Raw genomic sequence first — 26,922 nt, 5'->3', positions numbered from 1 at the left:
AATCTATTTGGAATTTAAAGAAACAGAATGCAAATAGAAAAGGCGGCCAGCCTTCTGAGTTCACGAGACACAAGCATGCCACCCCAAGATGAATGTTATGCTCATGTGCCAAGGGACTCAATGTACCCTTCGGCTTGAGATCCCATCAAGTACACAACCCCAAGATAAGTGCTATGCCTGTGGGCCAAGGGGCTTAGTGTGCCCTTGGGCTTGAGGTTCCATCAAGTATGCCATCTTGGGATGGAATGCACGACCAGCCTTCCATGCCCATGGTGCCAGGGGGTAGAATGGAAGACTGGCCTTCCATGCTCTAGGGCGTGAATAAGGAGGACAGCCAATCTCCAAGCTGAACTGAGGGATGGGAGGATGACCCGCCTTTTTTACTCTTACAGTACAACAAACGTTTCTCAAAATTCCTAATGAGGCTATTACGGAGATTCACATTGGAATGGCTAATGCCATAATTAGCTCTTAATATGAGAATGTTATATGATTTTAAGATTTATACTAATGATTAGATAATATAGATGTTATCTTGATTTATAACTAATGTCAATTTCAAAGTGGCTAATTTTGTTTACAGAACCTAAACCAGAGTTAATCTTGTTAAAAGGCTTCTCAGTTGGTAAATTTATACTCTTAACTATATTACAATTTTTATTTGGAATCGTGATTTTTGAGCAAAACGTAGAAATATCCCCTAAGGTAACATTACAATGGTGAAGCGGAGAGTACTTCAAACTCATCTGCCCTTGTCTCTGAAGGGCTGTTCAATAAGTCATATGCGCAAAACTTGAAAACAGAACCTGCCTCTTGAAAGAAAATAGTTGGTGATATTCTATCCATCTAATTATCTTATCTTAAAATACAACATAAACAGATGTACAGAAACAAAAAATCATAAAATTAGGAAACAAACAATATCAGTAAATTTAGGCCATGTCTTACCCTCTTATTCCACAAAACAAAAATTTACAAAGCGTTCATGCAATCACTCTGAAAATCAAAGATTTTCCTCCACCACAAAACATAAAAAGTTTCCTACCATTACAAATGCATCTTTACTAAAATACAACATAAACAGACGTACAGAAACAGAAATTCATAGGATATGGAAACAAAACAATATCAGTAAATTTAGATCATGTGTTTCCCTCATATTCCACAAAACAAAAAATACACAGTGATCATGCCATCACTCTGAAAATAAGAGATTTTTCTCAACCACAAAACTTAGAAACTTCTCTACCAAAAAAAAGAACACCTGCCCACTTAAAAGGAGAGGAAAAATACCAAAACAGTATCTGTCCAAAATGGCCAGTCACAAACAAGTAATAGGCACAAGACAGACAGAAAAGGAAATACAGGCAGTTACTGGGTCCACGACATATTGTCGGTTACATTATCTTTCCATCCTTTGAAAGGGTTGAATCTCCTGATTCAGAAAAGTGTAAACTTGGAAATTTCACGTGATCTTGTTCAATGATCCATGTGTTGCACAGTCTAAGCACTTTCCTTTTAAGTTGCTCAAAACAGAATGGAGGAGTTGATCCTCAAGTTGTTATGTTCAGTGTTTCTTGAAGCTTCTAGAAGGGGAGGCACAAAAAAGCAGGGACAGAGAAATGGCAAAAGTTTGGATGGGCTCTGGAGACAATGGGGGAAAAACTATTACAATTAACCTTAATATGGTAAAAGAAACTCAAATTAAAATAAAATTTGCTCAAAAACTATAGCTTTTGAGAAAAAAAAATTATTCTTAGACTTAAGGGCTTCTTTTTTAAAGAACCAGCCCTAAAATGGGGGTATTCCCTCCAAGTACCCAAGTCCTCAGGAATTCAGACATCACCCAAACCCCCTGATAGCATATCTGTGGAATGCTGTTTCTGTGAGTCTTTAAATCGTAATACTGATCTTCAAGCAAAAAGGAGAAAAATAAAAGTCTAAAGATGATAGATCTGACACAAAAATGCTGGCCTTAGATACTGGGCTCATTGTTTTTGGGTTTTGTGGAGTAACCTACATCATGTCATACAGTGTATGCCATGGACACCAAGTGTGATACAAGGCTGTAACATGCATTGTTGACAGATTGACAACAGCTTGGGTTAATGATGCATCAAAACTCTCTTATTACAAGTATGACCACGTTCAAGCTTCAATATGTCACCTGTAACTCAGTTATCTATGAGTTCCAGAGATTTTTGTACCAGAGTTTACTTATTGCTGAAGAGTACGATATCTGATTGAATTAGTAAGAGACAGATTCAAGATAAGTGCTAAGAGTGAAGCCCCAGAAGTAAAAGGGCATGATGAAATTCTTGCATGGACTTAAAGAGAAGCTAGGAGCTTTAACTTTTCTTCCAAAAGAAAGTGATAAGTGATCATGCATTTGATATCAAGCATAGTACTAACCATGATTGAGGTATGAATGATCATAGAGTTGTCACAACCTCTCCGTATTTATCCAAAGTCGCATTGAGGATGTGACTATATTTCCTAATTCAGCGTCAATGCGTGGGCTAATATTGCTCTTGCTCAGAATGTGTCTGCATTGATATTCAATGAAGCCCACCAAAGCCAATGATAGCCAATTTCTCTTCAGTTCTCCGCACAACCTGTGATTCAATCCACAGCAGTGCCTATTAATTACAGAGAACATTGATAAACCACAAACTGGAACACTACAATGGACAACCAAGACAAAGAAGGTTAGCATTTGGATGGATCTTCTGAAAAGCATTCACTTGTATTAATAATTGGTAGCTTTAGTTGGATAAACTATAGTGCTAATGTATATTATATATATATATATATATATATATATATATATATATATATATATATATATATATATATATATATATATATATAAGTGTGAGATATAATATATATATTAATATAATAAATATATGAGATATATATTATATTAATTACATTCTAATGAATAGACATGTCCCGTGAAGAGACATGTCTATCCATACTTCATCCTATATTAGAGAGATGGTTGCCATTTGGAAAGTACATACCAAATACAAGGGCAGTATTACTACATTTGCAGCAGATCTGGAAACCATTAACATGGTATCAGAGCAAGTTGTGTTACCCGGTCTGCGAAGTCACATTGATAGCCATGAGATATTTGGTGAGAGAAAAGAAACAGAAAATTTGTGGATAAGAAATGAAGAGAAACAGAGAGTTTATAAACAAGTACAACATCATTGGATATAACCAACAATGAGTTAGACTCCTAATAGCGGAATTCATATTCTAGGGCATCCATCAAACGTTATTCATCTCTGATTATTGCAAGCTGTATTTGGGTACATATGATGGGCATCATTGGTGGTGGAGAAACTCTCAATCTATATATGCATCGTCGGCGGTGGACAATTCTATGAGTGAAGATGTATATTGTAATTACAGTGTAAATCATGTGATAAGTATTCATATAAGTCAGAATGACATGGAGAGTCAATATCGAATAGTCTGATTGTGGATCGATGTGAATGACTTGCAAATTGGACACAGACGATGTTCGATTTGACAGAGAGTGCAATATGTAGATGTGCTTATGAAAACGAGTCAAAGCCGCAAATTGCTTTGGCCAGGTTGTTTGATCGATGTCCCAAATTCAATGTCAACGTGTCATCATTCGGCTCCAATGCTAGCACAATGGGCATAAATAAGGGCTCGGGAAATGAGTACTCACTATGTGTGAGAAATCACAGGCCTGCGAGAGATCCTATAGTTGAATTGAAAGGTCACGGAGGGGATGAAAATGTCGGATAATGCAGATCAAGGTCTCCAAGTTGTAGAAATTAGTAGAGATCAAGAGTGATCAAAATGGTGCTCAATCTGATGTAATGTGATCTCCAACAAGGATCGGTTCTATAGAGATCACATGCAATATAAAATATGGATCGCTGAAGAGGATGCAGCAGAATGTGCTCAATGTGCCCACGCCAAGGTTAATTCGCATCTAATGAATCTGCTTGGCATTTTGTGTATCACATGGATATCTACGAGTAGAGGCTACTTCCAACCACTAATTTCTGCTGGATTGAGCAGTGCAATATATAGTCAGATATCGAATCATACTGATACCAGCAAGCCAATGTTTCAAGACTGAGTTGGTTTATTGTTTGTTGAAAGGAGTCTGCTAGCAATGTTAAACAATAAAGATGCACTAAGATGGCTTGAGAGTAATTGTTTGTTGCGATGTGGTGGCATACAACTGGAACCAATCTCCGTGGCCTTAAGAGACTTGAGTGCTTGATGACTTAATTAGGGCTAGTTGATGTTTTATTGCTCCAAATGGAAAACCCGTTAGTTGGGTGTGCATAGAGGAAATGGCACAACCATTTCAGATGTTTGAGAAGCTCATTTCATTGTCGTGAAAGATTAAAATAAGCCACTGATGAATGAGTTTGCAAATAATTTGATGGATCATCAATCGCTTATATGATCTTCAAAATATCTCAGTTAACAGGTTTCCCAAGTTTCTCAGCGGCAATAAAATAATGGAAAAAATTTAAATATTTCATGCAAAGGAAGTTAAAGTATCCATTACACTTGTCACTGTAAAGGCGGATTTGTGAAATTAATGGTTTTCTAAATAAAGGTATTTGTAAATACTGACACCGTGGAAGATTGTTGAAATTAAAAGTCGAATGGGTGATACATGGAGGACAAACATGTAATGCCAAGTGTATGAATGAGACATTCCTACATGTATTTGATAAAATTAATGGATAGCAGCAATCTTCCTATATTATTCCATGACTCGATGGGGAATAAACATTTGCAGCAGATCTCTACAATCAACAACCTTATGGGTTGGAGATACAATAAGAAGCACAGACCTTGTATCCAATTAGCGGATGGTAGAGTCAAAGCGATAAATATTCATGAAGGATGAAAACTGATTCATGAGTTATATTTCCTATATGGGCTCGCCTTATGAAAGGAAATATTTGAAACAAAATGATGAAGGCATTTGGAATTCAAATTCAAAGGGAGATTCGAAGGGAGTCTGGCATCTTCAAGAGGTCTAAATGTCAATGAACTCGAGCTCCAGAGGAAGAAGATGGGTTCAGTCAACTTGTGACAATCTCGATCATAGTGATTGAGAGGGAGTTCCACTATTGAAGGTGAAATACTTATGAGGTAAACTTGATTCAAATGATTATTATACTAATGATATCATCCAATGCCTTATGGGCCCTATGTAAATCATGAAGAATTGACGACTTCCAAATGATTATCACTTGTATTTGTTGATGTTATTGGAAGATGACAATCTTACAATAACTTATTCTTCTATCATGATAGACATCGTGTGATGGCTGGAACAAATCAAGATAGTTGATTTCTAGCATGGTGGATTCAGTTCCTTAATCAAACCATGACCTTCTAGATTGTGATAGATATCGTGTAATGGCTGAAACCGATCACCATAAATTATGAATGTTCCTATGCTAAGTGCACATTGCCTTTGAACAATTTTGAGTTATGGGGAATATAATGAGACTTGATATTCTTGATCAGACCATATCTCTGATATCATATTGAGATGATATCTAAAACTAGGTATCACGTATTAGGTAATTCTTCATATCAAGTGTTAAGTTATATGTAAAACTAGGTATCACGTATTAGGTGATTCCTCATATCACGTGTTAAGTGATATGTAAAACTAGGTATCACATGTTAGATGATTCCTCATATCACGAGTTAGGTGATATGTAAAACTAAGTATCACGTGTTAGGTGATTCCTCATATCACATGTTAGGCGATATGTAAAACTAGGTATTATATGTTAGATGATACTTCATATCATGTGCTATATGATCACAAGATATTTAATATGATTATATCATTTGTCTTCCCTAAGCTAAGGAGTGTTGATGTTTGTAGCATCGATCAGATGTCATATGAGTTGACATTCTAGAAACCATTATTTATGTTGAGGTAATATGTTATTCATACTGTGTATGAATCTTGTTTATCCTCTCTAAGCTAAGAGGGAGTGTTAATATTTGGTAGCTTTAGTTGGATAAACTATAGTGCTGATATATATTATATATATAAGTGTGAGATATAATATCTATTAATATATTAAATATATGAGATATTTATTATATTTATTACATTCTAATGAACAGACATGTCTCGTGAAGAGACATGTCTATCCATACTTCATCTTATATTAGAGAGATGGCTGCCATTTGGAAAGTACATACCAAATACAAGGGCAGTACGACTACATTTGCAGCAGATCCGGAAAACATTAACAACTTGTAGTAAGACCTGGTATACTTGAATAAGTTCAATTCCAAGCAAGAATAGACAAGTGAATCCTATTCCAAAATTCAAATAACAATCTGAGGGCCAGCAAACAGAACCAGCATAGTGACAAGATTCACTAATTTTCATATTTTCTTAGTTTATTTGAAATTCAGATATATCGATGCTTGTCATGTCCCCTGTGTGGTGGTAAACAATAAAATAACTTGTTGGCACTCAATTTTAAGCCAACATATATAGATAGATAGATAGATAGTAATTTCTTTTGCTGGTCAATCTATTTGGGAATAGGTTATGTATGTTTAAGGTATGAAGCATAACCTTTCGAGTGTTAGTCAAATGTGTGATTAAGGACACATCCTTTGAGAGATCAAGCATAAAAAATGTTGTATAGGTCAAACAAAAGAAAGTTCATTATGAGATATAAGAATGAGCCATTTAAACTTTCATAATCTAGTGAAAATCAACACCAACCCAATGTTACGAGACTCTATGAGTCCAAGGCAAAGTCAGCCTTTCCGAGGCAAATGGCCTCTGGACTCGGACTCAACCGAGTCCTAGCAGAGTCCACGTGGACTCACCAAGTCCAGAGACTCGCCTGACTCACCGAGTCCCAAGCTCAAGACTCTCATCGGCGGGTGTAGCAAAAAAGAGCCAAAAACATTAAAAATTAAAAGGTTGACTTACTTTTTTTTGTTATGTATAACAACCATTTGACCTTAAAAGGTCTTTCCACCCTTTCCTAATGCTTGTATAGAGGAAAGAGTTAGAGAAGAGTATTGGGGTTTTGAGATAGCTCGAGGGGACTTATTTGCAGGGAGTTGTGCAAGAAAAATAGGACAACATTGATGCCTGGTAAAAATCTATGATTCTACATCCTAATTTCTAATTCTATTGCCATTTTAATTTGATAAAGTCAAAGTTATTGAATTGATTTAAAAATATCGTTTCAGATGCATGGTGGGAGATGTGGAGATGTTTGGCACTAAGGTGCCAAGTTTACAGAGGATTGCGATTCGCATCTTGAGCTAGCCATCTAGTTCATCAGGATGCGAACATAATTGGAGTCTATTCGAGGATATACACTCGAAGAAGCATAATAGGTTGGCAATGCAAAAATTGAATGATCTTGTCTTTGTTCACTACAACCTTCGCCTTCACCATAGACAGATTTTGGGCACCGATACATCACCAATTGTATTAGAGAATGTTGATCCACATGTAGAGTGGAACACAAAGATTGTTGATCTTGTCTTCAGTGATGAAGATGTGGAGTGGGTTGATCAGGTGGATCGGGAGGTTGAGGCAGCAGCGATGGCAGTCGAGGAGGCTAGAGTGCAAGGAGACAGAGTGTAGGACCCTAAGGCTAGGGCTGATGGATCTGAGTCTAATGATGAGGATTATGTGAGTGAGGGTGAGGGTGAGGATAAGGATGAGGATGAGGTTCAGCCTCAGACAGAGGGAGAGAGGATGGCTTTACAGTCTTCCATGACTTATCTTAAGCATACTCATAGGACATAAGGCTACTATAAACCTTAGTCTTCTACTGTTCTACACTCTAGTTGTTATTTTGATATATGTTTTGAAATTTTGATACCATGGATTTCGTAATCCATGAATATTGTAGACACTGAACAACTGTCATGACACTATGTTTATTACTTTATATTGTGTTATTCAATTTTTTTCCTTCAGAAATTTGCTTTTATACTTATGTGGTCTATGCAAAATTGTGTGTGTATTTAGTAGCTTCTCTTTATCTCAATTATTGTGTATTTGATGTTAATTGGCTAAAAGATGCATGCAAAAATCTTAAAATCCTTTAAAATCTTTGAATTTCATGGGTTTTTCAATTTTCTGAGTCCAATACCCGAGTCCAAGTCAAAGTTGGATTTTGACTTTTTGAGTCAAAGGCGAGTCCAAGTCCCATAACACTGCACCAAACAAGCTGTTAGAGATATGCTAAAGACTGTTATACTTTTGACTACTCTTTGCGAGCAATGTCAACATGTGAAACAAATAAAGATCAAGCTTCAAGTCAAAGGAGTACTCAACAACAAGACCATTGGAACTTTTGTATAGGCCTCTATGGGCCTACAAGAACACAAAGTTTGAGAGGTGAAAGTTACTTTGTTTTGCTTATTGACGATTACTTTAGAATTGCTAGGAATAAGAGAGATTGTTGAGTTGGAATTGAAGTTGACATGATGATTTGATCACAAGTTTTGTCATTGATGTCAACATATGTTCAGTAGTTTCAAAATGCAATTAGATAGCGTTGGATTCTGCGTGTTACAAACTATTGGTCAAAACAGTATGGACAGAGTACGGCATTCTTGAGTATGAGAGCATGGATATATATTGCAAGATGAGTAGACCTTATGTCTATAGTTGCAGCCTTTATGTGTTGGTTTGAGTAAGTTATAGTTGTTCAGGTGAAGCCTAGTTGTAGGCCAATGACAAAGAATTATGATGGAGGTAGTTGTTGTATATTGGGTATAGCATGTTGGCAAGCTGGATTAAGGTTTGTGAGCATAGTGCATAGTAGGAGACTTGGATTTGTGCATGCTATGGGGTTTGTTGGTCATTTGGTTCATGCTAGGTTGATTGCTAGCTTGTGGCCGGTGTGTGGAACATTGTTTTGGTAGCCAACAGGATGGTGTAGCATGTTGACTAATGTGGCAAGCATTAATTATAAATCATGGCATGTAATTTGATTTATATATTTGTTGTATATTTGCTTAATAAGGCATATATGCCTTAGCATGGGTTTTTTTATTATGTGTGCATCAGGGAAGTTCTAACAGGGCGACCTCATTGCTTGGTTGTAACTTATATAAAGGAAAGTAATTTCCTTGGTTGTAATGTGGTGGAATGTATGTGTGATGCCTTGATGTTGGATATCAAAGCAAAGCTAAAGGATTGTCAAATGCTTTGAGAAGAGGTAAGAGTGGAATATATTATCATTCCTATGTAAAGTTGTCAATCACTCAGTTCGACAAAGCTCTCTTTAACCTTTGATCTACCAGACAATGAGTCTTTTGAAGGTGGCTTTAACCTTCACCCTTCAAGCAGTGTGCTTTGGTAGTGAGCCTTTTGTTCTCATCATCTCCTAACAAGGTTGGAACCTTTTAACGAGGGTTCAATCCTTTAAAAGGAACTTGTCCTTCAACAGGGACAGATGTACTAAATATATTGTATGGACTCCTAACAAGGTCAGGTCCTCTAAAAGGGATATTTTCATATTAGTGCAGGATCTTGTGGGTATCATCTCCACTAGAGTTTTTCCCTTAACATGGTTTTCCTCGAGAATAAAAATCCTTGTGTTATGGTGTTTGGCTTTCATATTGTTGTGCATTGTCATATTCTTGTTCAGTGATCAGTTTAAGAAGTTTGAAGCTAATAATTGTTGCTCACAACTGATTCACCCCCACCCCCACTCTCAGTTGTGGGGTGTGGACAGTGATTACAAACAATGACATTCGTTGCTTTTCTAATTGAAAGTCTGAAGCATTTCTTTGAAGCCTTGGTTGAAAATAAAATTGGTTTAAATTTTGAGAACAGATCAAGCACCTGAGTTTACCTCAACCGAATTTGAAGACATCCTTCAGTGTCATGGAATAGAGATATTTGTCAGCTGCAAGGACTCTACAATAGAATGGAGTTGCAGAAAGGAAGAATCGGATTGTCCAAGATATGCCTAGAAAAATGTTGAATGAATTTACGCTATCAGACGTGTTTTGGAGAGAAGCAATTAACACAGAACAAACAGCAAGTTAGAATCATCAACAACAAAGCATGTTACAATACCAGCTAAATACTTCAAAGTTTTTGGAAGTGAGTTCTAAATAAGAAGAGATGATGAGGATTTGGGAAATTTGATTTTGGGACCCTAATACATCTGTTAAATCTGTAACTTTGATATTATACTAATCTGATTGCACAAGATCATTCAGATTTGTTCTTGCATGAACGGTCTATTAATACTTGCTCCTTGTCTAAGGCATGATCGGTGTCTCCCTTGGGTGATGATATTTAAGTATGAAACTAAACTAACCTTAGTTAGTTTGATAAAAAAACATTATTTATCTTCTTTTGGCGCCGATTATGGGAAGTCAAGTAAAGGCCGACCTAGATAGGGTCATCTCCCTTCAAGGGACATGCCCTTTGGTTACCTTATATATGTGGGGTTTGGCTGTAGTTAAAGGACACACGAACAAGTACAAGTCTGCTCCTTTAAGCAAGTCTGCCCCTTACGAATTAATGCAAAGATAAGGAAATTCAGAATAATAAATATTATAGACATTTCTTCATACAAGCCTAATTAAGAAAAGATCATCTTCAGCAAGCATAGAGAAAGGTATTACCTCAGATTTGATCACTTAGAATTTGCAGAAATTTTACATGGTATCAGAGCTCTGGTAGTTGAACCTAAGCTCTGCAAATTAAACAATCAAACTTGATATATATCTAGCATCATTCTTCTATCTTCAATGGCATACACAATCATACCCTACTTGGAAATTCAAAATCATGATGATTCTTGAAGGAAATGATGTGAAACAATTTGTTGATTCAGCATCCAAACAACTTGTTGTTCAACCTAATAAAACTATCTGAAGTAAAGGAAACAAGAAAGCCATGCAGATCATATTAGATGGAGTATGAAATAATACCCATGCTAATGAAACATCAAACAACATTTAATATGATAAAAGCATTATTAAATGCATATGAGATCAACAGTGCAACTAGAGTCCTCGCACTAAAAAGACAACTAAATCATATACAAACAAAGTAGGGAGAATCGATAAATACTTACTTCCTAAGGGTTACCAGTCTAAGAGATGAACTTGCCAGTATAGGAATCATAATAAACGACAAGGAAATAACACTGATGGCTATAGGTGAATTACTAGATTCATTGGAAACGTTCGCACAAGGAGTAAGTGCCAGAGACAATCTTCCCAACTTCAATAGACTTGAGGAAGATTGTCTTCAAGAAGAATCTAGAAAACTTAAGAAAGGGGGAAAGTTGAAAACTAAAGACGAAGAACTTCATGTTCTCAACACAAATTCCTATAAAGGTAAGAAAAAGCATTTCAAGAAGAAGCGTAATCAAAGGAATGACAAACCTAAGAAAGATCTATCCAAAGTAAAATGCTTCAAATGCGAAAAGTTTGGACACTACAAATCTAATTGCCCTGAGAATTCTAAACAGCAAGCAAACTGTACAAACATTACTAAAGAAGATAACTATGATCCTGAGAATCGTGTATTGTATTCAGCACTATCAAATGAAGTATCAAGCAAGGCAAGGGTGATTGATAGTGGATCATCCCGACATATTACAAGATACAAAGAAGCACTAGACCCTATATCTGAAGAAGTTGATAGCGAAGTTACCATCGGTGATAATTTCGCTCATTCAATCAAAGGAATTGGGAAGAAACTAAAGTCGAGTAGTTCTCTGCATCTCAAAGGAGTACTCTGTGTACCAGGAATAAAAAGGAATCTAATCTTGATTAAAGCACTTGAAGATGATGGACATAATATTGCATTCATGGACAATAAATTAATGACCTGAGCTAAGAACTCCTCATTTAAGAAAGAAAAATTGATTGGTCAAAGAAAGGGGTACTTGTATGAATTAAATTCATAACCTAGTCGACCCACTCAAGCCTTAATTCATGAAGTTGTTGATATAAACGAAATATGGCACAGACAATTAGGACATCTAAATTTCAAAACCTTATCGACTATGGAGAAGATGGTTACTACTTTACCTAAGTTAAATAAAGATCATTCAAGCATATGCAAAGGATGCGCTCTAGGTAAGAACACCAAAAGTCTATTTCATGATAGCACTAGAAAAACTAACAATGTTTTGGAATTAATCCACTCAGATTTATGTGGACCTATGTTTGTTCCTTCTTTTGGAGGATTCTAGTACTATATACTTTTTTATAGATGACTTCTCTAAGAAAACTCGGATTTACTTCTTAAAATGTAAAGAATCAAAAGAAATCCTTAAGAGATTTAAAGAATTTAAAACCTTAACTGAAAACTTTTTAGGAAATAAAATTAAAACTCTTAGGACTAATAATGGAGGGGAATATACCTCATATTTGTTTAAAGAGTTTTGTAAAGAATCAGGAATTAAGAGGGAGTATATCATTCCTTATAACCCACAACAAAACGAGGTAGCAGAAAGGAAGAATAGGACAATTATAAAAGCTGCAAGAGCTATGATATTTGATCAAAATCTAGAATATTATCTTTGGGCAGAAGCCTCTTGTACTACTGTCTATATTCAAAACAAAAGTCCTCACTCCTACCTTAAAGATCAAACTCCTGAAGAAGTCTTTACTAAGGTTAAACCTAATGTAAGTCATCTTAGGATTTTTGGGTGCCCAGTATATATACATGTTCCAAAAGAAAAGAGAATTAAGTTAAAACCCTTCGGGAGGAAAGGTATTTTTGTAAGGTATAGTGAAACATCTAAAGCATATAGGATTTTCATACCTGGTCAGCAAAATATTGAACTTAGTAAGGATGTAATTTTTGAAGAAGATTTAGCACTCAAAAGAGTCCTAAGTTCTGGAGATCCCTCTCCCTTACCTAGTTCTAAAGAAAATATTGAATCTAAGTCTCAAAGGGAGAACATTGAAGAAATCGAAGATGAAATTCAAAATCTCAATCTTTAAAAAACTCAAAATTCTAAGAAAAGACCACTTTGGGCCATTAAGACAATAGAGGAAGCACAAGACTTTGTTGCACCATCTAGAACATTTAGAGAAAGCAAAAGACCCAAAAGATTTTCTAGTTATGCAGCAAACATGAATGATTTGTCTAAATCATAACCAACCAATGTTTCAAATGTTATTAAACATACCGCTTGAAAGGATGCCATGACGGAAGAATACCAATCCATTACAAAGGATGATGTTTGGGGGATTATTTCAAGAACTGAAGGAAAATTTGTTGTTTCTTCCAAGTGGATATCTAAAATCAAGCATGTTGCTGATGGTAGCATTGAAAAATATAAACCCAGATTCGTAGCCAAGGGATTCTCTCAAAAAGAAGGGATTGATTATGAAGAAACCTTTGCTCCTGTTGCTAGATACACCTCCGTAAGAGCAGTCCTAGCTATTGCAGCATCGAAGGGATGGAAAGTACATCAGATGGATGTACAATCAGCATTTTTGAATGGAAAGATTACAAAAGATGTATATTTGGAGCGAACTAAAGGATTTGAAACTCATAACACTAAAAATTTTGTTTGCAGGCTCAAAAAAGCTCTTGATGGGCTCAAATAGGCTCCAAGGGCATGGTATGAAAGAATTGCTAAGTATCTCACCGGCTTAGGATTCTCCAAGAATAAAGCTGATCCAAAACTATATTATAAAAGGGATAAAGATGATATGGTAGTTTTGATTCTGTATGTTGATGATTTACTAATAACAGGTGATGATCATCTCATAGATCAATGCAAAAAAGATCTAATCAAAGAATTTGAGATTAAAGATTTAGGACTCCTTCATTACTTCTTAGGGCTGGAAGTATGGCAGAAATCTGACAACATCATACTCAATCAAGGAAAGTATACATTAGATATCTTGAAGAAATATGGAATGTGGAACTACAGGCCTATGTCTTCTCCCATGGAGACTAATCTACATAAGGAAGCAGCAACAGAATCACCTTCCATAGATTCTACTCTTTACAAACAGATGATTGGTCCCTTATGTACTTGGTAAATACAAAACTCGATATTTGTTATGTTGTTAATGCATTAAGTCTGTTTATGTGTAAGCCAAAGGAGATTCACCTAGTTGCAGTCAAACACATCATGAGATACTTACAAGGCACTCTTAACCTTGGGCTCAAGTATGAGAAAGTTGAATTGGACCTACATGGATACATAGACTGAGATTGGGCTAGAAATGTTACTGACAAGAAAAGCACTTCAAGATGTTTCAGTTTAGGCTCAGTGATGATATCATGATATGCAGAAAGCAGTCTTCAGTAGTACAAAGTTCCACAGAAACCGAATATATTGCAACAGCGATGGCCTCTCGTGAAGCAGTTTGGCTTAGAAAGTTACTTGTGGGATTATTTGGTCAAGCCATGAATCCTACGATTATTCATTGTGATAATCAGAGTTCAATCAAACTTTCTCTGAATCCAGTTTTTCATGACAGGTCCAAACATATCGAAATTTCTTACCACTATGTAACAGATATGGTAGACAGGAATACTATAAAATTAGAATACATTTGCACTGCAGATCAGACAGTAGATATTCTTACCAAATCTCTCTCTCGAGTGAAGATAGATCACTTCAGGAAAAGATTTGGTATGGTTGAATTGTAATACATTTGTATTCTTTAAATTATTAATAAAATAATCTTTATTGTCAACCTGTTGATTGTTATGGGCTCCGCCATTTGAATTCCTTATCTAAGAGGTGACGGTCTCTGAGATAATGAACACTTGTATAAAAGACATTATGAGAGATGACAATCTCTTAGATAATGTGCTAAATAGTAGAGATCTATTGTCAGATCTAGACGAGTTCAAGATCACATTGTGATGTAGACATTGTTATGCCTATGAGTCACAATTTGAATAAAGGAAGAATTTTATTATTCTCTAGAGTTTATCCTGTGTTCTGGTAGAACTTATCTTAAGATCATGTTGTGATATACGAATGCCAGTACCTATGAATCACAACTTGGATAAATGAAGAATTTAATTATTCTTCGGATGTTTTTGATTAGATAAACAAGTTTTACAGGGATCTTGAAACCCGAGAGTTAATACAAATTAGGCTGAAAATAAGCGTTAGAAGCCCAGCCACAAAAGAAACAAGTCTAAAAGCTGAAATAGCACAAGGCCCAGCCAAATAAACAAAGGCCAAAGAAAAGGCCAAACCAAAAAGACAAAATGAAACAGTCAAAAGCCAGAACGAAAAGCTAGCGAAAAAGGAAAATAACAGGAACTACTCCTCAATCTTTCTTTCCAGCTCCTGCATGACCTATGCAACCTCCTGTGCCATCTTGTTCTCCTTGGCCTCCTGCTGGTGAGTCCTGAGATCGTCCTTGTCCAGAGTAGAAAAGGTGATACCAGTGGTATTATCTTCATCGGATCTGACTTTACCCCTGTCTTTTCCTTCCACATCCCCCTGCATGCCTCTATCTTTAAGCCACTCAGTTGAAGATAAAATGTTGTTATTGATTGAGTTGAGCAGTGAGATCGTCTGGCTCGACAGATTGTGATTATAATTGTCCAGGTTATGGATCCTCCTTTCCGCCAGGCTATGCCTATCATCATAATCTATCCCTTTCTCCAGGCCCTTAAGATTCCTGGCTCCTTCCATTTGAACCACCTTCTCCTTAACCTCCTCTAACTCGTGAAAAAACCAGTTGATTGACTTGAAATTATCAACCATGCTGTTGTGGGCATTGTTCAAGAGGTTCATCCCAGATTCCCTAGCATTATCAGAGATAGCCACTATCACAGGGTTAATGAGCTCTTCAAGACGCAGTTCCTCCTGATTGTCCACCAAGATCTGGGGGTTCATCACTTCCCTTAAAATACCCATTTTCGAGGTCCTCACATTAAAATTTCTCCATGCTTTCCTCCTATCTTTGGCCAGCACCTCCCCACACTCAGCACCAAAACAATCCTGAGTCTGCTCCTCCAAATGGGCCTGGGGATGAACAGGGGAGAGAGGGATCGAGGAACAGTCTAGGTCCTGCTGCAACCTCTCATCCTCCGTGCCCACCCTCTTGCGTTTCTTCCCACCCTGGGAATCCATTTTTTCCTCCTGCCTTTCCTTTTCCTCATCTTCAGACTCCATCGCCTCCTCTTCATCACAGGTGTCCTGTTCCTCCTTCTCAGTCTTCTTCTGACCATGATCTCTAGGGCTAATTCTTCTAGGGATGATGGGGGAGGGAGACTTCTTAACATTTGGCGAAGCTTTTTTACCCACGAAGGTAAGCCCTCCTTCCTCAAAACTAATGCTCTGAATATCATCCGAGTCAGAGGAATAGCTAGAGCTATCGATTTCCTCATTCCCAGCCTGCAACGGGATGTTACTAATCATCTGGGCCTTGAAGTGCTCATAGATGAGCAATAACAGCCCCTCATGCAGAGCAGGGTTAGCAGAGGGTTTCTTTTTGAAGCTTGACACCGCCTTGCTCATAGAATTCAACAAATAGAAAGGGAAAGAAACTTTGCTATCATGACGAAAATGATTCAGAAGAACAAAATGGTGGGTGCAAACATGATCAAACCTAGGGTCAAGAGTAATGTACTCAATGACAACACGCAGAACATACCTCCAAATCTTCATTATAGACTCCGGATCATAAAACGTATCACTTTTTTTCAGGGCATTCAGCTCCTTAGGATTGTCGACAAAGTCCTTCATAGCATTGGCCGAAAGCTTTTTATCCCTAAAGAACTTAAAGCCCACCATTGGAATCTCAATCATAGCCGAGATCACCTCCTCCATTATCAGAAAAGCTATCCCATTCACCTTGACTCTACCATCCTTCCACGAATTGACCATGCTGTCAGTCACATTTTGGTTGTAGGCATGCAGCTTCATGATATACCTTGAAATCCCACCCTGAACCAGCTTCTCCCAAACTTTCTCCCTGCTTTTGTATATTGTATTCTTTTCAATACTGTTATCACTAGTATCAGTGATATGTCATATCACAGGTATAGTAATATGACATAGTATCATGTGTTTGATGATACCACATGCTAAAAAAATTCAGATAGATATAGAGTATCATTCTATGCTTATTCATTGTAATTGATGATGCTAGATATGTTATCTCTCAGTATTATTATCAAGTTAAGAGGGACTGTTAAATCTGAAACTTCAATATTATACTGATCTGATTGCACAAGATCATTCGGATTTGTTCTTGCATGAAAGGCCTATTAATACTTGCTTATTGTCTAAGGCATGATCGGCGTCTCCCTTGGGTGATGATATTTAAGTATGAAACTAAACTAACCTTAGTTAGTTTGATAACAAACATTAATTATCTTCCTTTGGAGCCGATTATGGGAAGTCGGGTAAAGGCCGACCTAGATAGGGTCATGTCCCTTCAAGGGACATGCCCTTTCGTTACCTTATATATGTGGGGTTTGGTTGTAGTTAAAGGACACACAAACAAGTACAAGTGCACTCCTTTAAGCAAGTCTGCCCCTTATGAATTAATGTAGAGATAAAGAAATTCAGAATAATAAATATATTATAGACATTTCTTTATACAAGCCTGATTAAGGAAGATCATCTTCAGCAAGCATAGAGAAAGGTATTATCTCAGATTTGATCACTTAGAATTTGCAGAAACTTTACAGCATATTCAGTGGCAGAGGATGAAGTACTGTTTGCAGAAATCAGCACAGCCCTTCACTTCTGCCAAATCTGATCGTAAGGGCTCAATCAACTCCAGATCTCAAATCCACCAGCATCACAGAACTGTCCTACGGTTTAGAAAAGGTCTGGAACTGTAGTGGCACCAGATTTGCAAATCTTGCACTGCACTAAACCAGAAATAAGAAGGCTGTAGTTTTGAAGCATTGTTGGATCCACGCAGCAGAAGTTGTCCTCAGATTGATCTACATTTGGACAAAACATCTACAGGCAACTAACAGTTCAAATCAGCAATCCATAAGTTACGAGAATATTCAGATTACTCCAGTTGTAAGTGAATTATTCTCATCAAGTTAGACTATTATGATGTATAAGAAACCTTGATTGAATCTCCAGTTGATTTCATCGTCTCTGAAGAGGTTATGGGTGTAATCACTAATCAGCAATGTAATGATTGTGAAGAATCTACAGACTCGGATCTGAAGTTAAACATTGTTGTCCATTGTTTGAAGTTTAATAAAATGAAGTGATCTCACCTAGCTATTTGTTTGGGCTGTAAGAGTACATAATTGGGAATTGATCAAAACAGTTCATTAAGCCCTAGGAACTTTACAATGCTTTGCTTGTATGAGGCAATCTCAATCATGATGAACACGGGAAAAAAAAATTGTCATGCACCAGGTTGTTTTAAGATGCGATTATTTAAGGTCGGGAATGTGAAGATTATTTGTGAGTATCTAAATCTTATCATATTTGCTTTATTATAAATTGCACTTGTAAAGCTTAAGCTAGAAAGAGTTTGGTCCATGGTTTGTTTTAGGAGTAAACCCAATCATTTTGACACTTTCTAGATATTTGATGCACAAAAAGATGAATTATTTCTCTCCAAAAATGGAAAATCGTATCAAATTCATAATGGCCACTGTGTAAATAAATTCTTGTCTTTAGCCTGCTTATACCAAATATTCCTGAAGCCTTATATGTGAGTTTAGTATATGTTGCCAAAAGGGAGTGAAACTGCCATGGTCCGTCTAACTAAGAAGGCAGGCAAAAGCCAAGTGCATAATGTGATTTATAGTATGCCATGTCATCCAACTCATTCTTAGGCATTGTTACACAAAGATTTAGAGACATACTTGCTAGATTGGATGCCAAGTACAGAGCAGATATCAAATTTTACTTCTCTACGCATCAAAGTTTTCGGCTTCTAAGAGAACACAAATGTACTTAGGCTTGAATAAGAATAATTGTTCACCACAAGAGTTAGTTCAATGTATTTCACAAGCAACCAAAATAATTCTAAAGAAGCATTCTATATATCTTTCCAGTAAAGCTGTCATTATGCTAATAAAGTTAAACTTGGAACTGAAGTGTTATGATAACTCGATGTTGCTGTAGTTGTATTAAACAAAGGAGATGAAAGCTCCCTACATAGAATTACAATAAAAGAAATAATCGTGAACTAAAGACAAAAATAGAAACTACATAATAAACTAAAGACTTAACTAAGATGATCATTAAAGAAACATTATAATATTTTAATACCCTCCCTTCATGGTTATTGTCTAGCTGCTGTCTTTTGGTCACGAATTTTTTAAAACATTTTGTTGTTGATGAGACCCATCTGCAAAGTGTTAACGACCAAGAAGCCAAAATTCGCCCATAAAAGAACAGAGAAGGGTGCCCCCTTCTTCAAAATGCTTTGCAACAAGAGACAAGAGCTTGCCATTAACTTTGTCATTGAGATGAGTCTACCACTAACTTTGTCATTGAGATGAATCTGCCACTAACCCTCCCAAAATCAGCAATACCTCTGATTAGAGATCATCAAAAAACATCCAACCTGATGTTGGATAACAAAGCTGCCCTTCCCTAGTAACATCGACAAACATTGAGAACAGCTAGCACGATCTTTTGGAAAAATTGTCAAACCCTCCAAACTTTGTAGTGAGCTTGATACCGCAAAACAGAGTGCAAAAAGGCGCAAATTTTTAGGAGAAAATTTGGAAAAACCGAACACAATTTATTGGGTGGAAAATCAATCAAAACCTAGCATGATTTTTTAGGTGAAAAACCAATCAAAACCAAACAAATACAAAGCTTCGTTTTTTATAGGAAAAACAGTAAAACCCACTATATAACTTTTGAAGAAAAAATTATAAACCCACAAAGGAATCCCACTCAACTTTGCGAATTATAGAATAAAAAAATTTTCCACGGAAAAGATTATAAAAAACCATCAAAAAATTTTTAAGGGAAAAATTTATGAAAACCCATCAAAAAATTTTAAGGAAAAAATTTATGAAAACCTATCAAAATTTATTAAGGTGGCAAAACACGAGAATTCGCATGGTAAATCAGCACATGCAACAAACATGCAAGTACATGCAACAAACAAGCAAGTACATGCAAACCTCAAAAATCAGAGACTTTTGCTGCAACCAAGAAATCGCAGGATCAAAACCCTGAACCAAGCCTGCAATTTCCAGCAAAAATCTTCGAAGACTAACCACAAAAGTTCCATAAAATACCTCTAACAATCTTTATTTGTAAAAATCGAAAAACAAATTTCTGGAAGAAATTCCAGATTAGAAGAGACTTGAATTTTTAAAAAATTCACCATTTTTTATGAAATCCCATCTGCCTGCTCTAATACCATGTTATGGTAAATCAATGTTGCTGTAGTTGTATTAAACAAAGGAGATGAAAGCTCCTTATATAGATTCACAAAGAAGATGAGACGATGTTTCTAAAAGAAACAACTGTGAATTAAAGACGTAAATAGAAACTACTTAATAAACTAAAGACTTAACTAAAATGACCATTATAGAATCATTACAATATTCTAATATAAAGCAATAATAAGTATGTTCAACTAGTTTTTTAACAATGATTCCATTATCACAATATATTAAACAATCTACAGCTTTCTGGGATGTCTGAAATCCATTGTCAACAATAAATGGACAGAGATTCAAAACTTAAACAATCTAAAAATAAATACACTTGTAGATAAAACCAATAACAGCGGCAGATACCCTAAAGATTCATGTCTTTCAAAAATATAGAAGCATGATGATCGCAGATATAACAAATCTAAAATTTAAGTTACTCGTCAATTTTAACATGGTGACGTAAATGATAAAAGAACTAAAAGTATGATATGAATCGAATTTATAGCCCTCCAGATTGTTTTGCAAAAAATGAGAGATTACAGATATAGAAAAGCAAAACACATCACAGATGCATTATTTACCTCATATTGTGTGTCTAGTGCTTACCGTCCCACTGATGTCATTAAACATAAGTATGGCCAAGAAAATGCTTTTAAACCAAGTTGGCAATTATTTGAAACTAGAATCACCTTATCTGTGTGGACGAGCAAAGTAAACCTGAAGCATCTGAACCCACAACTGCAAGCTCACATATAGTGCAGAGATTTCCATGCATGCTTGGCACAAAACGTGCCGTACAATAAGGACACCAAACATCCTTCTGGCCACGATATATGGCAGTAAAAGTTGCCCCACAAATGACAAAGGGATTCCTGAAGTCATAATTCAGTTCTGTGGCATCTTGTGGCTGCTTCTCACATACTTTAAGAACTTGTCGGGCTTTTGTTGCATGGTTTGCAGAGGGATCCGTCTCCAGGAGTCGTCTAGCAAAGTTAGCAGCTGTATTGAAATTCCCTTGCTTAAAACAAATACCCATTGCATTCAGCAAAGCCAATTTCAAATGAATTTTCTGAAGGTTGCAATGAGTAAAATATGCTGCCAGCTCCTGCTGTCGAACTGTATCATCCTTTACTTCCTTTCTCTTGACCTCCATCCTAAGACCCAGAACATATTCTTTAGCTATCCCAATCAATTCCTTCACGTCATCAACCTCTTTTCTTGTATCCACGACAATAACAGGAACAGTGTGCAGAATAGTTAGAAATAACCTCAATGCTTCTGTAAATTTTCCTTCTGTTGTTGCCTTGTATGCAAGTTTGAGTTTGTCTTCCAGCAAAGACAACCTGACTACCAAAGCCGGTGGACCTCTGACATTAGGACTAGTAGTCTCACTCCAACCTCTCTCTATTGCTAAGGAGATTACTGGTGCAGAAACACATGCAGGAAGGTATGTGTGACTGCCCATGTAAAGGTCCAAAAACAAAGGCTTCAACGAAGTGTAATTTTTTATACCTAGTTGCCGACTCAAGAGGCGCATAGCTGTATCAAAGTTACCCGCAGCTGCATGCTCACCTGCAAGAGAAGACTTTTGTGTCCAGATTTGACTAACTGGCATTCCTTGTGAAGGAGCAACAAATGATATTGCATTAGGGGACCCTACAACACTTGCAGATGAAACATCTGGAGGTAGCTCCAAATCTTCTAAATCCCATCCACCCTCCCCATTATCTTCACCTGTCACGTCACCGTCATCCACCACCAGAACCTCACCATTTTGCCCTTCTGCTTCAGTAATGTCAAGTTCTTCACCCCAGTTGGCAGTTTCTCCTTCATCCTCTTCTTCCTGGTATATGCCACCAGCATTATCCAAACCACCCTCAAAAATGCCTTTGGTAACTCTCAACAATGGCCAATCACCACCATGTACAATTGGCAAAGGAGGCATTAAAAGTGATGATTTCCTTCCAGATGGTAATGTTGGTAGGTTGCTACCCAACTCAGCTGCAAGTCTATCAGCAACATCAGTAAGTCCATGAACTGTTGCAGTAACATATGCAAGTGACAAATGACCAGATTCTTCCAAGATCTTGATACGTTCTTGGATATCACCTAAATATAAGGCATTGTGAAACTGACCCATAACATCATTTTTTATTTCTGCAATCCTCAACATCTTTGACAATTTCTCAAGATTGCCAGTTATGAGATACAAAAATGACAGTCTCTCAAAATTCTTAGTCCTCTGATATGCATATTCAACAATGCCAGCATTGCCCTGCCTAAGGGCTTCTATACCAAGTCTATACCAGTGAGTTTTCTCATCTATTTCCTTTGCAGAAGCAACAGCAATCTGAATATTTCCACTCTCCACTGCTAAGTCAAATCGTGTCTTTTCATCTTTAACAAAGTGAAGAGCTACTTCAGGGAACCCTTTCTGCTGCAAGTAAGCAATCATTGCCTGACCACAAAGTTTAGAATTTCGAATCATGCTCATGACATGATCGTACTTCCTTTTTATCAGTGCTAGTTTGAACATATACTCTGTGGCATCAATCTGTATGACACGGTTCTTTCCATCCCGATCCAAGTAACTAACAGAGCTCCCAGAAACTCTAGTTATGTATACTGGGATATCTAGTGTTCTTATGATGCCACTATCTCCATTTGGAAGACAATATTTGATGTGATTCAAGGTTGTGTAAATAAATACACCATTGTCGTCCCATGCACCACTCTTCACACGAATAGTCTCATGTAGAGTGCACCTATGTACAAGTTTCTTGCTCGCAATTATTATTGCATGTTTGCTCAACAAGGCTACATTTTCCATGTCATTTGACCAGGCAATGTATTTCACACAAGGTGTGTGAAGATCTCCAAGAGAAATCCTCTGTTGCAAGTCAAAAAGAACTACTCTATCTTCTGACCTGCAAAGAATGGTTCCTGTCCCTGCATAAAAGATTGCATCTGCATTTATTGGAAGATTGCACTTCTTACTCATCTCATTTCTGAGATTCTTTATCACAACTTGATTTTGGCTCTTTTCAAGAACTGCAAATCGATTGCGAGCAATGAAGACAGCAGATCCTCCAGGTCCTCTCTTTGCTTCCAGCGTTGCATCACTCCTCCCTACGATATCCTTTGGAACAATATAAAGTTCATATGAACCACCATCAACATCTGAACAAATCAGAACAGCATTCTCTGACGGGCTGTAAGACAATGACCTTGGTCCTTGATTCATACCCGTAGAACCACTCCTCCTTATGGGTATTAGTTGATTGTCTTTCTGTGTTGTGAATTCATAAGCCCGCAGAAAACGATCCTTAATATAGTAAAGTGTGTCCCCACAAACTGCATAGGCAGGCCTTTCTCTCTCTAACTTGAAAACAAGCATCCCACTATCATGTCCAGCGGCAAGTAGATTCATCTCAGGATGTGCTGCAAGGATCCAGAATCTATCATGCTCCCTACGAAATGTTTGAAACCCTGTACGCTTTGACACATCCCAGACTCGGATGCTTTTGTCTTCTGAATTTGAGACAATAATGTCTTGGCGTGCATGGAACATCACACAAGACACGTTGTTCATGTGCCCTCTTAGAGTGTCCACTTCCCAGGCTTTCGTATCTGAGAGGGTATAAAATAAACAATACTAATCATGCAAATGATTTATACAAACAAAAGCTAACTAATTTCATAGTCCATGATACCAAATATCAATAACAATTGTGGAAACTTCATTTACCAAACCATATGCAATACTCTTTAAGCAATCTTATCCAGATGATTTGCGTATACTAATACACTACGAGCAAGCTAATCTCAAAAAAAGCATTGCATACCATTCATTCGCCAGAGCTTCACTTGGCGATCATCTGCTCCTGACACGATCAAAGGCAAGCTGGGATGAAATGCAGCCCAGTTAACTCCCCTATCGTGACCTTCCAAAACATATTTAACAACAGTGTCACCCCCTCCAAACAGATCGGTGTTCATTTGAGTCAACCTTAAGATGTCATCAGCAGGGGAAACAGTTTTCTTCCTGAGAGAACCAATATCCCATACACGAACAGTCTGATCCAGCGAGGCTGACACAACTAAATCCTCCTTGGGATGAAAGGAAGCACACATCACATAATGGTTGTGGCCAGTGAGTACAGATATGCAGGTTCTCGATTGCCAGTTCCATATCCTTATTGTCTGATCATCACTTGCGCTTACAATCCACGGGTACTCGTTATGAAATTGCACCGTCCTAATGTAATCAAGATGCCCCAGTAGTGTAAAAAGGCATCGGCGCATCTTGTAATTCCATACTTTGATCTTGTAGTCATCGCCTGTATCATAGAATTATGACAACATATACAATCAAGTTATTCGTGCACTTTTAACGTCTAAATATGAAGGTCAAATCTGCAAAACTAATGGGGGAACAGAAAATCGACCTAGAAATCACAGAAATTACTTTCGCTCTAATATCTTAATCACTGATCCGGATACCCATCATGGACGTAGTTGTGGTAAGAATATTTCAAAGAACAGAAGTAGAAAGGAAGTGGTTTATAGATTACAGACCTCCAGAGACAAACAAAGGCTGGGACTTGTGAAAATGCACTCCTCTAACAGGTCCATCATGCTCGTCAAATCGGTCAATGAGGGTTCCCATTCGGTAGTCCCATAACTGAATGACCCCGCTGTGGAGACTGGCCAGGATCCATGGCCTCTTTGTGTGGAAGCTCAGCCCCTTTACCCTGTTACTCTTGGTCTCAAATTTCGTCAACATTCTCACCAACAACTCAATCTAATCTTCTTCTCTGCAAATACTCCCAACGGATCTACCCCAGGGCTCGGCAAGCCCTCATGAATAGCATAACACTGCTACGCTAGATCTATTTATTAATTGCCCAAACAAATCAAAATAAAGAAAAAAGGAGATAAATCGCATATGCTTTATTACTAAAAAGATAAGAGGATGAGAGAAAAAGATTGAAGGTCGATAAACTGAGAAAAAACTACTTTGGTGGAGGAGAGGCTGTAAATCCAGAGTAGGGTGCCTTACAACGCTCGAGTCTCCTCTCTCTGACATAAAACATTTCTTACTACCATAGCTCCAGGTTAAGCTGTGACCCAATACTTAGAAAAGCAGAAATAGAAAGTTAAGGGCCTGGTCACATGGTGTTATTAATTGTGCTGGTTATTACGCCTTGCCTTGCCCCTCGGGAGCCAGCTCTCTTCGCTATTTGGTGTCCATATATGGACATTAACAAGTTTTACGTTCATTAGGATGTATAAATTTAATAAATATCAATCAATTTTCATTTTGTTGGTGTTTTTGATATCTAAATATTTTAGATATAAACAGTAATGTGTTATCTAAACATTTAGATATAAGTATTTATATTTTTTTAAATAAGGAAAATATTGAAAGTTTGATTAATTTTAAACAAAGACGCAAAGCGTCAAAGTTTCCGCCTAATTATGGTTTTTGCATATGACAAGTAGCAATATGCAATAGGATAAAACATACTATGCAATTTTCATTGTATTTGAATAATAATTTATATTAGCAAAGCATCTACTCAATTATGTTATGCAATTTGATAAGCAATAGTACGTCTTATAGCATATCAATGTATATACATTATTTCATTATACATATATGACACAGAGAGTGTACTTAGATATGAGACTCATGCATATGCATTGTTTGATTACATGCCTTTCTTTAGATTGACTAGTATCTTTTGTAACTACCATTAATTATAGCTTGATATGTCATTATAGCTATTCATGGTACCTGCAAATTCCATTTTGTGCATGTTAGTATATTGTAATTATGTCTCATAATAACTTTTTTTTCATATTTTAAATAAATGTTAATTTGTGACTAGTCATGTTTACCTTTTATTGTGAAAAATTGTTCAATCTCCATTTGTCACAACATGATTGATGGCATTGTTCTGGTTTAATGTGAATTGACATTTCACAGTGAAATCTGGAAGGATAAAGATGAACTTTGATTTGTCTTGTCTACAGTCCTCAACTTTTGTGTCTTTTAGGCTTGGTAGTAGTTGTTCAACAATGCACTTGTCTATTGAACATTGGATGATTTGTTTGTTTTCAATTGTGATGATAGTCTTTAGGTGTAATGAGTATACATATGGAACCTCTTGATTACATCTATTGCAATGAGTTGTTTTGTCTTCTAGCATTCTGTAATCCTCAAATTTTAAGTTACATTGGGAACAAAATTCATGAAATGGATTTGTGAATGAGTTGGCTACTTTGAGAACTCCATCAACCTGCAAGATATGTTTTGATATTAATGTAGCTTGTGTAAGAATTAATTAATAGTTGAAGTGTTGAATTATCTAAGTTTGCTTACCTATAGTGTTGTTTGTAGCAATGCATTCAAGGCATCCAATGTTCTCTGTCTTTAAGTGTGCAGATGTATGTAGCGACCCTTGTGTGAAATGTTCTGTCCATGTCGTTTCATCGTACAATGTTTCTAAACAACATTGTAGGAGTCTCAC

The 26,922-nt window shown here is 36.8% G+C and overlaps 1 protein-coding gene across 1 annotated transcript; it reads right to left on the bottom strand.

The window, feature by feature from the left end:
- Positions 1-20,853: 20,853 nt before the first annotated feature.
- Positions 20,854-25,614, bottom strand: LOC149538846 (coatomer subunit alpha-1-like). The gene is made up of 3 exons (XM_089800180.1): positions 24,965-25,614; positions 24,232-24,726; positions 20,854-24,016 (listed from the first exon to the last, which is right to left on the bottom strand). The coding sequence occupies exons 1-3, from the start codon at positions 25,170-25,172 to the stop codon at positions 21,072-21,074; spliced, it is 3,648 nt and encodes a 1,215-aa protein (XP_089656306.1). The 5' UTR covers positions 25,173-25,614; the 3' UTR covers positions 20,854-21,071.
- Positions 25,615-26,922: the final 1,308 nt, after the last annotated feature.

The sequence above is a fragment of the Cupressus sempervirens genome, chromosome 9 (genome assembly GCF_028749045.1).
Source record: "Cupressus sempervirens isolate cs-2001-9-10 chromosome 9, ASM2874904v1, whole genome shotgun sequence".
NCBI lineage: Eukaryota > Viridiplantae > Streptophyta > Pinopsida > Cupressales > Cupressaceae > Cupressus > Cupressus sempervirens.
The sequence above is the reverse complement of the archived record's forward strand: the minus strand, read 5'-3'. Positions and strand labels throughout refer to the sequence as shown.